General features: G+C 46.8%; 1 protein-coding gene and 1 long non-coding RNA gene across 2 annotated transcripts in view; one reads left to right on the forward strand and one right to left on the reverse strand.

Moving 5' to 3' along the window:
• Positions 1 to 1,042: 1,042 nt before the first annotated feature.
• The window catches only part of LOC124660694 (cytochrome P450 71A1-like), a 38,692-nt gene continuing 25,150 nt past the window's right edge, over positions 1,043 to 14,584 (reverse strand). The window contains exon 2 of the mRNA XM_047198517.1: positions 1,043 to 1,742. Coding sequence (XP_047054473.1) covers positions 1,134 to 1,742 — 609 coding nt within the window. The 3' untranslated portion in view covers positions 1,043 to 1,133. The remainder of the gene's footprint in view (positions 1,743 to 14,584) is intronic.
• LOC124660697 lies at positions 9,087 to 14,478 on the forward strand. The gene is made up of 6 exons (XR_006989938.1): positions 9,087 to 9,256; positions 9,959 to 10,152; positions 10,594 to 10,654; positions 12,287 to 12,364; positions 12,568 to 13,427; positions 14,075 to 14,478. It is a non-coding gene; the product is annotated as an uncharacterized LOC124660697 (long non-coding RNA).

A 14,584-nucleotide genomic window follows, 5' to 3' on the forward strand; every position in this document is an offset into this window, starting at 1 on the left:
TTTGATGGGTAAATGGGTACATGGGTATGGGTTCCACGATCCCATACCCGTACCCGTTCCGCCCGATGGGTATGATATTTTTCCTATTACAAACACATGGGTAATATTTTATCCCATGCCCATATTCTTATTGAGGTTTTACCAAACGGGTACGCGGGTCATGGGTGCCTATTTCCATCCCTAGTCCAGAGATATGGAACGGGGCCTAGTCGGGCGTGTGGGAAAGCCAAGGCCCGGTGGGGAGTGCCTAACCATCACCCTTTAGCGATGGTTTAAGAGGAACCCATTAATGGGCCTGGCCCATTAGTCGGTTATTTCAAAATTTTCCAGATTCGAAAATTTTCTTAGATTCAAATTTGCCCAGATTCGAAAATTGCTTAGATTTAAAAATTGCCCAGATTCGAAATTTGTACACATGTGAAATTTGCTAAGATTAAAAATTTGCTTACTTCGAAAATTTATTTGAATTTAAAATTTGCTTAACTTTAAATTTGCTCCACTTTAAGATTTGTTAAAAAGAAAAAAAGAAAAATCGAAAAAATCGAAAAAAGGAAGAAAAACCGAAACCCAGGAAACCAGAAAAAACCTTGACGAAAACCGAAAAAACCGTGGCCTACAGCCTCCCAGCAGGTTAATGGGCCGCGGCCCAAAACACTCCCGTGGGTCGATCTATAAGATTTTCCGGCCCGGTGGCCTTGATGCACAATGCGCGGCTGGCGGCCCACCCTAATGCACGATGCTCGGCCCACCCTGATGTACAGGTCGATTCTTGATGGTAAGTACTACTAAAATTATTTGTGTACCCTGATGCCCGTGCATCAGGTTTGGCCCATTGGGCTCTGCCCCTCCAAACGTCACGGTGGTCTCAACTCCTGACACTTCTGCTGGGGTGCACCATTTAATCAAGGTCGTGCACAAAGAGTCTCCGGCTCCTGCTAGTCACATGAAGCTTATTTATTTTATACATTGTAATAGTGTAATCTTTTTTGTTGACGTAACTTTACGTGAGAATGCAACTCAAGTTGTATCTTACGTACATGCACTTACATCGGTATAAGGTGGTAAACCACTGTACATCACATCCATCAGCCATGGAATGTCTAGTAGATCTTCTAGCAAGCCACGCGCGGCGGTCAAGGAGACCACGGCTTAGCAACCAGATGCAGCGGCGCCTTGAGTCGCACCGAGATCCCAAACTGCTCGCGCATGTCCACCTTGGACGTCCCGTTCGGCAGCTCCCAGTCGAAATGGTACAGCAGGCTCGCCAGAGCGAGCTCCATCGACGGCGCGGCGAACCCAGCCCCTGGGCACCCCCTCCTCCCGGCGCCGAACGGCACGAAGCTGAAATCCTGCACCACGCCGTACTCTGTCGGGTCGTCCATGAACCGCTCCGGGAAGAACTCGTCGGCGCGCTCCCATGTCAAGGGGTCGCGGCCGATGGCCCACGCGTTGATCACCACGCGCGTCCTCGCCGGAACACGGTAGCCTAGCAGCTCCGTGTCCTCCAGCGTCTCCCGAGGAAGGAGGAGCGGCAGCGGCGCGTGCAGCCGAAGGCTCTCCTTGATCACGGCCCTGAGGTAGCGCAGCTGCTCGAGGTGGTCCTCATTGACGTGGTTGGCGCCGTTGACGGCGGCGCGGATCTCGTCCTGGAGCTTGTGCATTTCAAGAGGGTGGTTGATGAGGTCCGCCATGGCCCATTCCAAAGCTGTGTATGTCGTGTCAGTGGCAGCGGCGAACATATCCTGTGTAATTGTGGGCAGAAGTTTAGGTCACGCTTGCTATCTCCGCACCAAAATGTAATCATTTTTTACAAAGCTAAATTTTCTAAAAAGATTTACATTTCAAAGCAGACGTCATATAGTATATATCCTAATGTGTAAGCAGCAGGAAAAGAGTGAAAAATAATTAAATAAGGCCAGTACCATCTAATGTATGTCACTTCTGCATCCTAGCTTGAAGACAAAATATGCCGCATACACAAAAATACGTGGAGATTGCATGAAGAGTCCGTATCCAAGAAAGGCACTACCACCATAGAACTTTGAGAGCCGCGAGTAACGCACTACAAGACATTGCTCACTTGCCCGCATCAACCAAATAGGGGGTCGGATAACGTATACGTATTGGATAAGCATTGGTGGGGACAAGAGAAGGAGCAAGCCTTCTCACCACCGCATGGAACGGAAGTGAAGATGATCAGAGTCAGCGCTTCCTGTAGCTCTGACCTGTTTGCACTGTTGGGGCTGCACCTTGCAGCTTCCTCTTCTCTCTTAGCACTCTCACATGAACACACACACGCTGAGAAAGAACCCAGGAAAAACACACACTCACACAAGACACAAGGCTTTGCTGTGAGACTCCATTGGCACCAACGAATGCTACATGTTTTCTCTGCCCACATGCCACATTTTCTCATTCCTTTCGTCAGCTTAAATAGGCAATACAGGGAACGGAGGAAGCCTCTGGCCGCCATTGCTGCTGGGTGTAAGAAGCTTCTTCTTCCTCTTGGGGGAGAAGAGGATGAGGACGGAGAAGAGTGGCACCAACAGAGCGAGGAGGAGGAGGAAGAGCGGCGAGTGCCGGACAGCAAAGAGTGACGAGGCATCCATGGCTGTGTTGTGTAGAAAGCATGTGCAAATGCAGGCGGGCTCTCTTTCTGTTTATGTAGTTCATGCGAATTACTACTGTAGAAGTGTAGAACTCGGGCGACGTTTGACTCCAAAATGATAATCTCACATAAGGACAGTCTACCCTGTAGACAGGATGGGGACTTACAAGTTGATGAGTACCGCACGCCAAATGCAGCTAAATTATAAAGGAAAATGCTTTACATCCGTCGACCGATCGGGTTGTAGAAATCGGTCGTCCCGGAGTCAGCGCACGCCCAGCGCGACCTGCGCGCTCAGCATCCGCACGCCACCGGCCAGCATAACCTGCGGTGTATTTCGGTATTTGCACATAGCACCTGCGCGCATATGGCCACGGGAATAACCTGCTAGCTCGTTGCTGACGTGCTGCGTATGCATACATCTATTCCGATGCATGTCCTATGCATGCAGTACCAGGCTAGGACCAAATGTACTCCTATGAATGTTTATCTTGCTAGATTCACACATGTCTACTTTTATATTGTTACATACAATTATTTTAGAGGTATTTTGATGTCCTTTGTCACCGGCCAAGCTGCGGTTCATGGCGAGCACGGGCACGAATCAGCCGCTACACCGCAACTAAGCCTTTTTTTGTTGTAATCATTTGTGATTTTTGTAAAAAATAGTTGGTGATTTTTGTTGTAATTTAATATCTATCAAATTAAATTTTGCTTGGCCAGTTTGCATTGTTTGCAAACATATGGATTTTTATTGTAATCGTTTGTGACTTTTGTAAAAAAATATTGGTGAATTTTGTTGTAATTAAAACTTTAGCAAAATAAATTGGTGCTTGACAACTTTTGCATCGTTGCAAACATATGGATTTTTGTTGTAATTATTTGTGACTTCTGTAAAAATAGATCGTGATTTTTGTTGTAATTCAGTATGTAGCCAATTAATTGTTGCTTGACCATTTTTGCATTATTTGCAAACATATGGATTTTTATTGTAATAGTTTGTGACTTCTGGAAAATTAGTTGATGATTTTTGTTGTAAATCAATCTAATGCAGAAAACCGTGTTTAACCAATTTTTCATTAGTGCAAACAGATGTTTTCTTGTAGTAATAGTTTGTGAATTTTGTTGTAGTCGATATTAATTTTTTTGTAAAACAAATCTGCAACAAAAATATTATTGTTTAACCTCTTTTTCTATAACATTATTATTAAAAATATAGCAATTTTTTGTTGTAATAAAAATCTAATTATAGTTTTTATTTTTTCTGTGAGATACCACATTTATTTTTGTAGAAGTATTAATAAAAATAAAGATTTTGTAGTTACTAGCTAGCGCATAGACAAGAGCCAGCTAGCGGCAGCTAGCACTCGTGCGAGCAGCTACAACCTAGCACCCAGCCTATCTAGGCTTTATTACCAACAACCTAGCTTACAGCAGGAAAACAGTGACCAAAACAACACGCTACCCTTCAGCAGCCGAACATGCATACACAAACGGTGAAAGCGACCTGCTCGATGGGACGGGTCTGGAGCGTCCGATGCGGCCGGATGGACGGCGGTCGAGGCAACCGATCCCGCCCCCGGATCGGTCGGCCGACGCTGAGCACGGCCCAAATATAAATAAGGTGAGGTGTCGCTGCTCGGCTACTATATATGGATGGTCGGTTTGGTATTTGGGCACGTGTTCACCGGCCACGCTGAGACAAAAGGGCCACATTGGACTACGTACTCAGCGAGGCGCGCGTTGACGTGTTGATCCGCCGCGGGCACGCGAGCTGACACGTGGGAGCCGAAAAGATGAACGCATCGCTGGATCGAAGCAGCAGCATGCCCTTGCCCGCGTGGAAGCCGAAAAGTTGCCAGCCTGGCTCTGCTGTGGCTGCTTGCCAGCCTGGATCCACCGCCCGCTTCTCTCCCTCCCTCCCAATTCCTCGATCGTGTTTTCCTTTATTAATTGCACAATCGACGCTGACGAGTGACCTCCGTCGTTCCATTTTTCTTCCTTCCTTTTTCCCCCTTTGATTCCAATTGAAAACTAGCTCCTTTCTTTTTTTTTTCCTCTCTTTTGCTTGAAATTGAAAACTCAACAGATGGTTAATTAATCATCTGGTCCCTCCATTTCGAAGATACATATCTCAACCTTTTTCTATAATACTCCCTCCGACCCAAGGGTTAAGGCGTATATTTTCTAGCGCATGAATTAAGGAAGATTCGGGTATGTAAGTTTTGGATTGTCCTACCCCTACTTTAACTCGGCATTAAATGCTCAGTTCTCCACCTCTCCCCAATCTCCCCCCGATTGCTAGCTATAGCACCGGCCACATCGACTATGGCCATGGTGCCTTGCCAAATTGATGCACATCCCTGCGTTTTTTAGGCGCCCACTACAGGAGGTCACTGGAGACTCGGGAGCGAGGCAGAATCTTGGCGTTGCTTACGCTGAAGATGGTGGCCGCGGCCATGGTTATGAGGGAAGAGAAGGCGTTGACGGCTAGAACCACGACTGGGAGCTGGTGGCCTGTGCCATGGGACGGGTCAGTGAACAGCGTCGATCGAGGACCGCGATGCCCTCATCGAGCTGAAAGACCAGTACGCCGCATCCAAACTCTCCCCAGCGAGCGTAGCATCGAAGCAGGGGACAGAGGCGAGGGTAAGCAAGGAACGGCGGCGAGCGGGAGACGGCGGCAAGCGAGGAACGGCGGCAAGCAACGGTCTCTAGCGGAGGCGGTGTGGAAGTGCAGGGTGGAGGAGACGGGTGAGATTTCCTATCGGTGAGGGAGACGAGGGAAACTAGAGGAAGGGACAGTTTTGGGACATCAGAGATTGCATCGCACCCGCGCCAAACTAGAGGAAGGGACAGTTTTTAAGTGCTATAAGAGCTATGATTTCAGACGTTTTATATATGGCGTGATTTATGTGTTCCCCTACTTGGTGGCCTCAAGGATGGATATGCGCCATTTTTTCATAAATATTGGTGACTTTATGTGGCTTCCAACTTTATTCGTGATATAAATAGGGAATATGAACATGACCAACTAAAAAATGGGCAATTTGTTATGAAGAGATGTTTCGGTTTCTCACAATTGAGAGTTTTACACTCTTAGTCCACAAACTTCATATGAGGTAGTCCAGTTTTCTAAATGATGTGATATTTCAAAAGTTTTTATTGTATTTAAATCTTTAAAAAACATTACATGCCCATGTTAGGACTCGATGCCAAAGAGCAGGCTTTGAATGGTTTTTGGCGTGATTTCATGTGTTCCATTGTTTAGCACTCCCCGAAAGGAAATACGTCATTTTTTTAAAATAAATCATGAATTTATGTTAATTTAACATTTATAGTGATATAGTAGGGAATAGAAATAGGAACAACTCAAAAAAGCCAAGGTTTTACAAAAAAAAAACTTGCTTGCTTTGACCAGCTAGGAGTTTTCTACTTTGGGTCAAGAAACTTCTTGCAAGATAATTCAATTTGTTAAGAGGTGTCATTTTAAAGTGGTGTATTTGATTGCACTTATTATCACCAACCCTACTATATGCCTAACCTAGAACTCCATGCAAAAGAGCTTGGGTTTCCGACAGTTTTTGGTGTGATTTTCATATGTTCCCGTGTTCTAGTGCCCCAGAAATGAAAATATGTGCACTTTCCATACAAAGTGGTGTTTCTATGTGACTTTCCTCATTGTTTGCAGGAGTACAGAGCATAGGAACAAGACCAACATAAAAGGGGGTCAAAGTTATTTCAAATATTGTACTACAAGCTAGTCTACCGTCCGTGCTTCATCATGTGCAGTGTTGTACAAGTACGTAGCTAGTAGCTAGTAGTGTAATGCATGACAATGCTAGCTAGATACGATAGCATGGACAGAAAATAAAGAGTAACTAATATAAAAGCTATCCGTCAACCTCTTATTCTTGATTGAATAGATGTGTTTGAGGGCGATGGACCTATGGCTGGAGCCAAAGTAGCTAGCTCGCTCGACTGACATGAGCTAGCTAACGTTTTGCACACACACATGAATTTTAAGCTAGTTACCTAGTAGGTGACGTCGTGTAGCCTGGGAGGAGGCCACGATGTTTCTATGCCGTCTCACCAGACTAGCTAGTTGAGTTAGTTTTCTAGTTGGAACCATACATGCTGGTTAATTTGTCCACGATGTTGGCTAGTTGCTAAGCCCAACTAAGTTCCAAACCTGAGTTTTAGTCCTAAAAGAGTTAGCATGGTTTGTCGCCTGTTTGTAACCAAAATGCATTGTTGCAGCCGTCAGGCCCGCCTAAGATGCATATTGTTGCGGAAATTGAAGCTGTAAGTGCCACTCACGTGGCCTCGAGCCATGCCGCCATGCGTGAAGTTGATGCGTATGAGGGCATCTCCAACGGGGCGACGCATTTCGGACGCCCAAAAATGGTCGCAAGCGTCTGTTTGCGTCGCCCCGCGGACATATTTTGTCCGCGCGTCCGTTTGCGTCTGGGTGTGCTCCCACCGGGGCTACCCATTTTTTAGATTTGCAACATATTTAAAAATATAAATAGTAGTACATTTAAATGCATAAAAACTATACAATGTAGATCTAGAAGGCTAGACTACTTGCTTCCGGACGGGTCGGCCCCGTCGTTGCGTCGCTCCATCGCCTGCTTCTCCTCCGCCTCCCGTGTGGCTGCTATGGCTCGATGCGCCGCCGCGTCCTCTTGCAAGCGCTGCTCCAGCCTCGCGTTCATGGCGTCGTCCTTGAGCGTCTCGAAAGACTCGACGATAGCCCTCTGCTCAGCCGCCCTCTCCTCCGGCGTAGGCGCATCAGGGTCATCGGAAGACCAAGATATCTCGGACTCGGAGTCCTCTGCGGCTGCGGCGGCCGCCAGCCTGCGTTGTTCCAGCTTGGCGTCGACCGCCGCATGGGTCGCCCGCTCCTCCTCTGCTTCCTTCTCCGCTTCAGCCAGGGCCGCGGCGTCCCTGACCGGGTGGAGGAGGTCGGTGCTGTGTTCGGAGTCGAACTCGTCGTCGGAGCTCGATGTCGGGGGAGGTGGAGTGGGAGGTGAAGGTGGAGGTGGAGGCGCGGCAGCCTGGCCGCGTCCGGCGCTGCTCATGGTGGATCTGCTAGGGCTGAGCGGAAGCGGCGCTACGGCAGCGGCAGCTAGGGTTTAGTGGGGAGGAGATGAGACGCTCGCGCCCCTGTTTATATAGGTCGGAGGCAGGGCGATGGCCGCACCACGCGTGGCATCGCCATTACTACGTGCGCAGAGGTAGGCGACGGCCGAGCACCAAGCGAGCAATCGCCATTTACGTGGCCGCAGACTGCCGAAGCGACGCCTCAGCGCCAATACTAGCGGAGAAGACGCATCGACGCTGGGTCACTGCCAGGCGGGCCAGACAAAACGTCCGCCAGACGCGAGCGGACACTTTCCGCGTCCGCGCAGCGTCTGCAGAGACGCATATTTGGGTGAGGTTTGCGTCTCCGTGGACGGCCCGGTCACTTTGCGTCGCCCCGCTGGAGGTGGTGCGAGACGCATTTCCGGTCACGGCGGACGAAAACGGTCGCTCGCGCCGCTGGAGATGCCATATAACTTACTGTAGGTTCTAGGATGATCTCGTCATGTTTTAACCAAACATATGACTTTTGAAATTTGACCAAACTTATGCCAAAGAGTAGCAACAATGCAACATATATAACATCATATTGGTATATTACAAAAATATGTTTTAAAATAGATCAAGCGATACTACTAATTTAGTGTAATAAATATGGCTACATTTTTCAATAAAATTGATCAAATGTTTTGGGTTCCAAATGTTTTTTTATATTTTGGGCGGAGCACCACCCCACCCACCCAATAATCTCTGGCGGTCGTCTCCTCCGATTCCCGAGACTCACTCACCCAATCTCCGGCGGTCGTCTCCTCCGATACCCAAGTGAAGTCTCACTCACCCCAATCTCCGGCGGTCCATCTCCTCCCATTCCCCGCGCATTCCATTCCCGGTCTCACCCACCCAATCTCTCCTTGATCACATTGCACCCCACTGCCGCTCGCTGCTCCTCCCCGCCGGCAACCCCGCGTCGCCGCTCCAACCCACCCACCCAATCGCCTCGACGCCAGCCACCCAAACCCCAGGCGCTGGCCGTCACCTGCGTCGCCGCCGGGCCCAGCAAGGAGAGATCGTCGTCAGGAGCGGCTCGAGGTGGGCGCCTCCCACCGCCCGGCAGGGATGCAGACCCGGTGCCCCTTTCTCCGTTTCCCCTCCTGATGGTGACCGGGGAGCACCTCACAGACGCGGGGGGCGAGCGTTGGGTGGATCGGCGCCGGGAGGCCGCCATGGTTGCGCTCGTCCCTGTGGCGAGCGAGCCTAGCCAGGGGGCGAGCGAGACCAGGACAGAGGAAGGAGGGAGCTGCACTCGTCGTCCTGGTGGCTGGTGTGGACGAGCTGCACGGACGACGGTCGCGGGCGCGAGGTGGTGCAGGCATGGCAGGGCGCGCGAGGCTTTGTTCCTTTCGGCAAGACAGCGGCCAGCAGATCGACGATGGCGCAGGAACTCCTCCCCTGGCGAGGAACGCCTCCGTATGTCGGTGGTTGATCAGGGAAGACGTCGAGGGCGTCCGGCGCTTAATTAATGCCGGCCGTCAGTCTCCCAGCACATCGTTCCTTCAGGTTCAGGTACAGCCCCTTCCCTCCCATTATAAAAAGATTCTGCTCTCCTCTAACCCTTGTTTCCAAAGTTGCTCCTCAAAATCAAGAAAATTTACTCAGACAGGCACCCACAGAACTGCGTTACTCGTAGTGCTTAATATCAGTCTGACGTTTCTTGTTCCGTGTTGGCCTGCCAATTTGGGTTGGGTCACTGAATTTCCATTCATAATTTCAGAGAAAGATTAGCTGCCTAGTCATCTCGGACGCCATGAACCATCGCCACGAGATGTACCGAAACAACACAAATGATGTTGCTCTACTTTCAAATTACTATATCTTTCTCATCTCAATTATTTAGTTCGTCTGTAATTGAAGTGTTGTATACCTGGGTAAGAAGCAAAATAAAATCCTAAATAGGTGCAGATGAGGTGTTCACAGAAAGACAACTAGATGTAACGATTAATTATTGTCAATACCTTGCTGGTAATACTCTAATGGCTGCATTTTCCCCCTTATTGATCTTGAAAATATCTTTTTTCTTCCGGTCAAGTTATAACATGTTCTTTTGTTCTATTACTTGCGCCAATTCTGTTTATGGTTTCTAGTATCATGTTAGGGAGCTTTACTAGAACCTGCATTGGAGGAAATGTTTGCATTTTACTGTAACAATTCTCTTTAGGAAAGAATATGTGTTTATAAGATATTGTAATTTCCTTTTTTTCATTCTAGGCCATGGTTGTTCTTGCTGCAACTGATGTCTGTGTCTACCAGTGGAAGTGTCAAGCTCGCCACCAAGTGCAAGGTCATTGTGTTCCTGCTAACACTGCAGCTCAGCCCAGGGAACAACATTGTCTCTACATATCGATCTGTTTCTTTCTCTTGCTTAGAAAGTTCATGCACTGTGACATCATAATTTAACTAAAGTGAGTGATCCGTGACAACTTCCTTTTATGCAGCACCATAGACAATATCTGCAGTACTTTGCTGACTAAGTAGTGGGATACACTAAGTTCTTCTAGTGCATGACATATGTCTCTGCTGGTCTTTTCCCCTCTCCATACAATAGTTTCAGATGAGTAGCTGATGATACCTTATGTCTTTATGAATTTATATGCATTTTTTAAATTTATTTTCACATATTAGATACTCTCGTCCAATGGTAAATTATTTGAATAATCGAAAGTAAATTTAAGCATGGACATATTCGCCATACACTGGTACAACAATGTTCTTAAACCTATATTCTGCTCTACTACAGATTGTTTCGAAAATCTAGCAATTCCTTCTCATTTGCTGAATGGTGATGTTTGAAAGTATAGTATAATCTGCACTACTCTGACACACAGTTTGTCGGTGTTTTGAAGTGATTGGCATAATCAAAAGGGAGGCCTTGATCAAAGAACTAGCTTGTGCTTGCACGCTGAGGTCTCTGTCCATTTGTTAATTCATAACTTTTTTCCTGTACTTGCAACCATAACTTTGATTCTTGATTTGCATTACGGCTTAGTAAGCTTACAAAGATTATTACATTTGTTGTCAGTTGCTCTCTGCTCTGTGGGATCACATTGGCAATTAGATATCTCTTCACCAGTCACATTTGGTCTCTTAGCATATATTTTGATCGATGTTGATTTCTTTCCAAGTGCTCAAAACTAATCGACTTGAGTATTTTAAGGAACAATAAAAATAGTGAGGTTTATCTCTAAGCCTTGGCTGACTCCCCATATTCCTTGTGATGGATTTGGATAGTTCTCAAACACCGAATGCTATATCTAGAGTTTCTTCTAATTTCAGCACCTGAAAATCTTTACATGACTGGTAGTATGGAGCCATAAGTTAATTTTTATTTATTTGTTATTAAAGAATTTTACTGCTCACACTTTAGTTGTGCACCTTGGGGTATATGAACTTGTAAGTTGCAAAGAAAATTTATATGTAAATGATTGGTGGACTGCGCCGGCGAAAGGCTGGGAGGTGCAAGCCCTCGTCTCTGTCTGCCGCGCGCCTGGAGGGCCAGATCGGGTCTAGGAGAGCCTAGGGCCGGCGGCCACCGTGTGGTAGGTGCGGCTTGTGGATGGTGCGGAGGTGCTGCCTCCACCTGGCTCATCGCACTTGCATTCGCCAACACCGCCTGGTAATGCCGTTGGCCTAGCTGTAGTGGTGCCTGTGGTTCGAGCCGGGATGCTAGGATGGCGGCCCTGGAAGGTGGAGCGCACGGTCGGCTCTCAAGCAAGCAGCGTTGCGATGGTGGTTGTTCGTCTCTTTGGCTGTGTGGGTGGAGAGGAGCGGACGGCGGGGGACCTTGAATGTTGTCAGTGTGTTGGCAGTGAAGGTTCCCAGAGCGTTTCTTGGAGACTTCGTTTGTTGACGACGGGTTGACCATGGTATCTTGGTGTGGTGTGGTTGTGATGTGGGATGAAAGTCCAGCGCTTTGACACCAACAGCGATGGCATCTGTGAGTTTTGTGTTCCTCTAGAGGCCGTCGGTGTGGTGACCTCCCCCCTGCCAGGGCTCCAGGTGAAAACCCTTGATCATTCATTCTCGGCGGCGGTGACGCTTAGCGTTGTTACCCTATTGGGGGCGTTGTCGTGGACCTAAGGTTAGCCTTTTTCATCGGCGGATAAGTTTAGATCCTATCTCGAAGCCCTTCGGTGCCGGTGTGGGGTGGTCTCGCCGACCTTATATCTTTCACACGGGACTGAGTTGCCACCGCTCCTGGCCTCGCTCTCTGCTGGCAGGATCAGCGCTCCACGCACCGGAGAAAGAGCACAGGTGGTTCTCTGATGTCCGGTGGTTTCACAAGGAGGCTTAGTGTCACCTCTAGTCAGTATTTGAGGGTTGCTTCTTGTGCGGTGTAGCTACTCCTGTTATTTCTTTTTATATTTGCTTTGCTTTTTTGTAAGAGAGTTCCGTTGTCACTTTGTATCGGTTCGGCCATGTGGTTCCCTTGCCTTTTGCCTTACCATGAGTGGTATACATTGAATGTCTTGTCTTAGGTGTTCATTTTCTGATTCAGTTCATCTGTTGTTTTTAAACACCTTAACTTTTTTCTTGCAGTTTGGCGGCTAAAGATTTCAGACATGGCCAAGGAGAAGACTCACACCAACATTGTGGTCATTGGCCATGTCGCCTCTTGTAAGTCTACCACCACTGGCCCTTTGGTTCGAGAAGGTAGCTAGCTAGAGACATGGTGTCACTTATAACGATAGATCTATATTGCATCGATGTGTTTTGCTGCTTTATGGTTGTGTGTAGCGATAGCTGCTACAGGCTACATTGTTATGCTCCTAGTATACTTTATTTGCAGTGACCTGACCCTATGTTTGACTTGTTTGCAGCGATGAGCAACCCAGCCAACTTTCCCAAGCACCAAGTCAACCCGAAGGTGGGTCCCATCATAGCCAATATGATGGCGAAGACCAATAGAGGGTCCCATTGTACATCTTGAGCTTACCATGACTCAGCCGTAGTGGCGGTGATGCACGGCCTTGTGGTCGACCTCTCTGATGAGCTACTGGTTTACCCCTTTGGATCTTTGTCTCCCATGTGGACCATTGTGCTGTGGCATTACTATGTTCTGGTCCTTGAGCTGATGACTTCCAATGTGTACATAAATATTCTACTGGGTAGGTTTAGATATTCCTTAATCCTTATGGTGTCGATGTTCTTTATTTGCATTTTAGATTTTTGTGGTATTTCCCTTGATCTTGATCATGCTCCTATGTATGTGTTGCGCAAAAGTGAGTTGGTTATCCTTGTGTAGTTGAGCAATTAGAATTTATACACACATCTGGTATCTACATGAAAGTGTATTTTTATACTGTGGCTGACTTTGTGACTATGTGGGTGCTATGTGAGCTTTGATGTTTGGTCCCCTATTTTTGCATTTTGCTTTATAAGAAAAGCAAACCCCTCTATGATTAGTAGCTTGATTCTAGATATCATCTCAATGTTATAGTTAGAGCTATACTATTATCTATTCATGTTTCATCATTGGAACTCATTTCTGTTGATTGAATTTGCAGTGATACAAAATTTCCTTTCTTGCACCGATTTTGATGTATTTTAACTGCAAGTTGTAGAACCCTTGGAGCACAGGAGGTTGTTGTCTGCCTTGCCAAGCGCAACCTCGTAGGGGACTTGTAAAGCAGCATTGCGCTCCCCGTCCCTTCTTCTCCCTCTAGTCTAGACTTTGAAGGTGAGTAATGATTGGTTGCTTTTTTCTATGTACTTGCATTTAATGGCATGAGGTAGTAATGCTTGGTTACTTTTTCCCCGTTTGAATAATTTGGCCCTAGTATATTTGGTTGTGAATAACACTGGTTAGTATTTGTGTTTGCAACATTGTTTTGTTTCTGAAACAGTTAAATCTTGTTAATTTGCCTGAGTACTGAACATTTTGTGATGTTCTAGATTGCAATGACCATGCATGAGTGAATTAAGGGGGTCTACTAATAAATTTCATAGCTCATTACTTGGCATACATGTGTACCCTTATTCATGTTTGCAGCACATGAGTATTTGCTATCTGGAGACTATTATTAAATGAAAGTGTATATTCAGGGGTCTTGGGCAGTCTACTAAGACATGGATGGATTAGTTTATTTGATGCTGCACTGACATGGATGGTACTCTAATGAAGATTAGTTTCAGGACATTTGCTTGTTTTTTTATCAGAAATACCACTCTTGGTTCTTGACTAGCATGTTATGCGATAAATTCTAGTATGACCTGCTAGTATTTTAAGACATTCCATCATTGGATTACTTATGTTTATTTTTCTGGGGGTATTAATGCTCTTTTGTTTACTAAGAATGCCAAGGATTTCTTTCTTACATTTTGAAGGACTACCCCTCAAGTTATGGGATCCAGGTCAATGGGTGAGTTCTTCGGTCACAGCTGTGGCCTGCGGGCCGTGCCGTAGGAATGGTGTCTGGGAGGCAAGGAGGAAGAGATGTTGGTTGTCTGACCGGGCTGCTTCTGCTGGCAGTCCACCTAGAGTTGCTGCAGGCTATCTTCTGGTGACCACATCCCCGAGATATTGCCGATGGCAACGTCTTTGAGCTACTTCTGCCCAACAATCTCGTGTTGGTGAGCTCTCTCTCCTCCATCTTATTCTTGCAGAAATATGTTTCCTTTCCCTAATGAATTGGATGTGTGCCATATACAATAATACTTGTTTCATTTGGTTGCATATATGTTATTGATAGCACACACTTTATAGAGCATCGTTTTTTAAGAGGTGGCCACAAAATTAACATCGATACAAGTATAGATATTTTGAAATTCTATCTGCAATGTTATGTTGCCCACAAACACATTTAAATTGTTGTGCCTGAAACTGGCCTCTCCCTT

Source organism: Lolium rigidum, chromosome 6, assembly GCF_022539505.1.
Source record: "Lolium rigidum isolate FL_2022 chromosome 6, APGP_CSIRO_Lrig_0.1, whole genome shotgun sequence".
Classification (NCBI taxonomy): Eukaryota; Viridiplantae; Streptophyta; class Magnoliopsida; order Poales; family Poaceae; genus Lolium; species Lolium rigidum.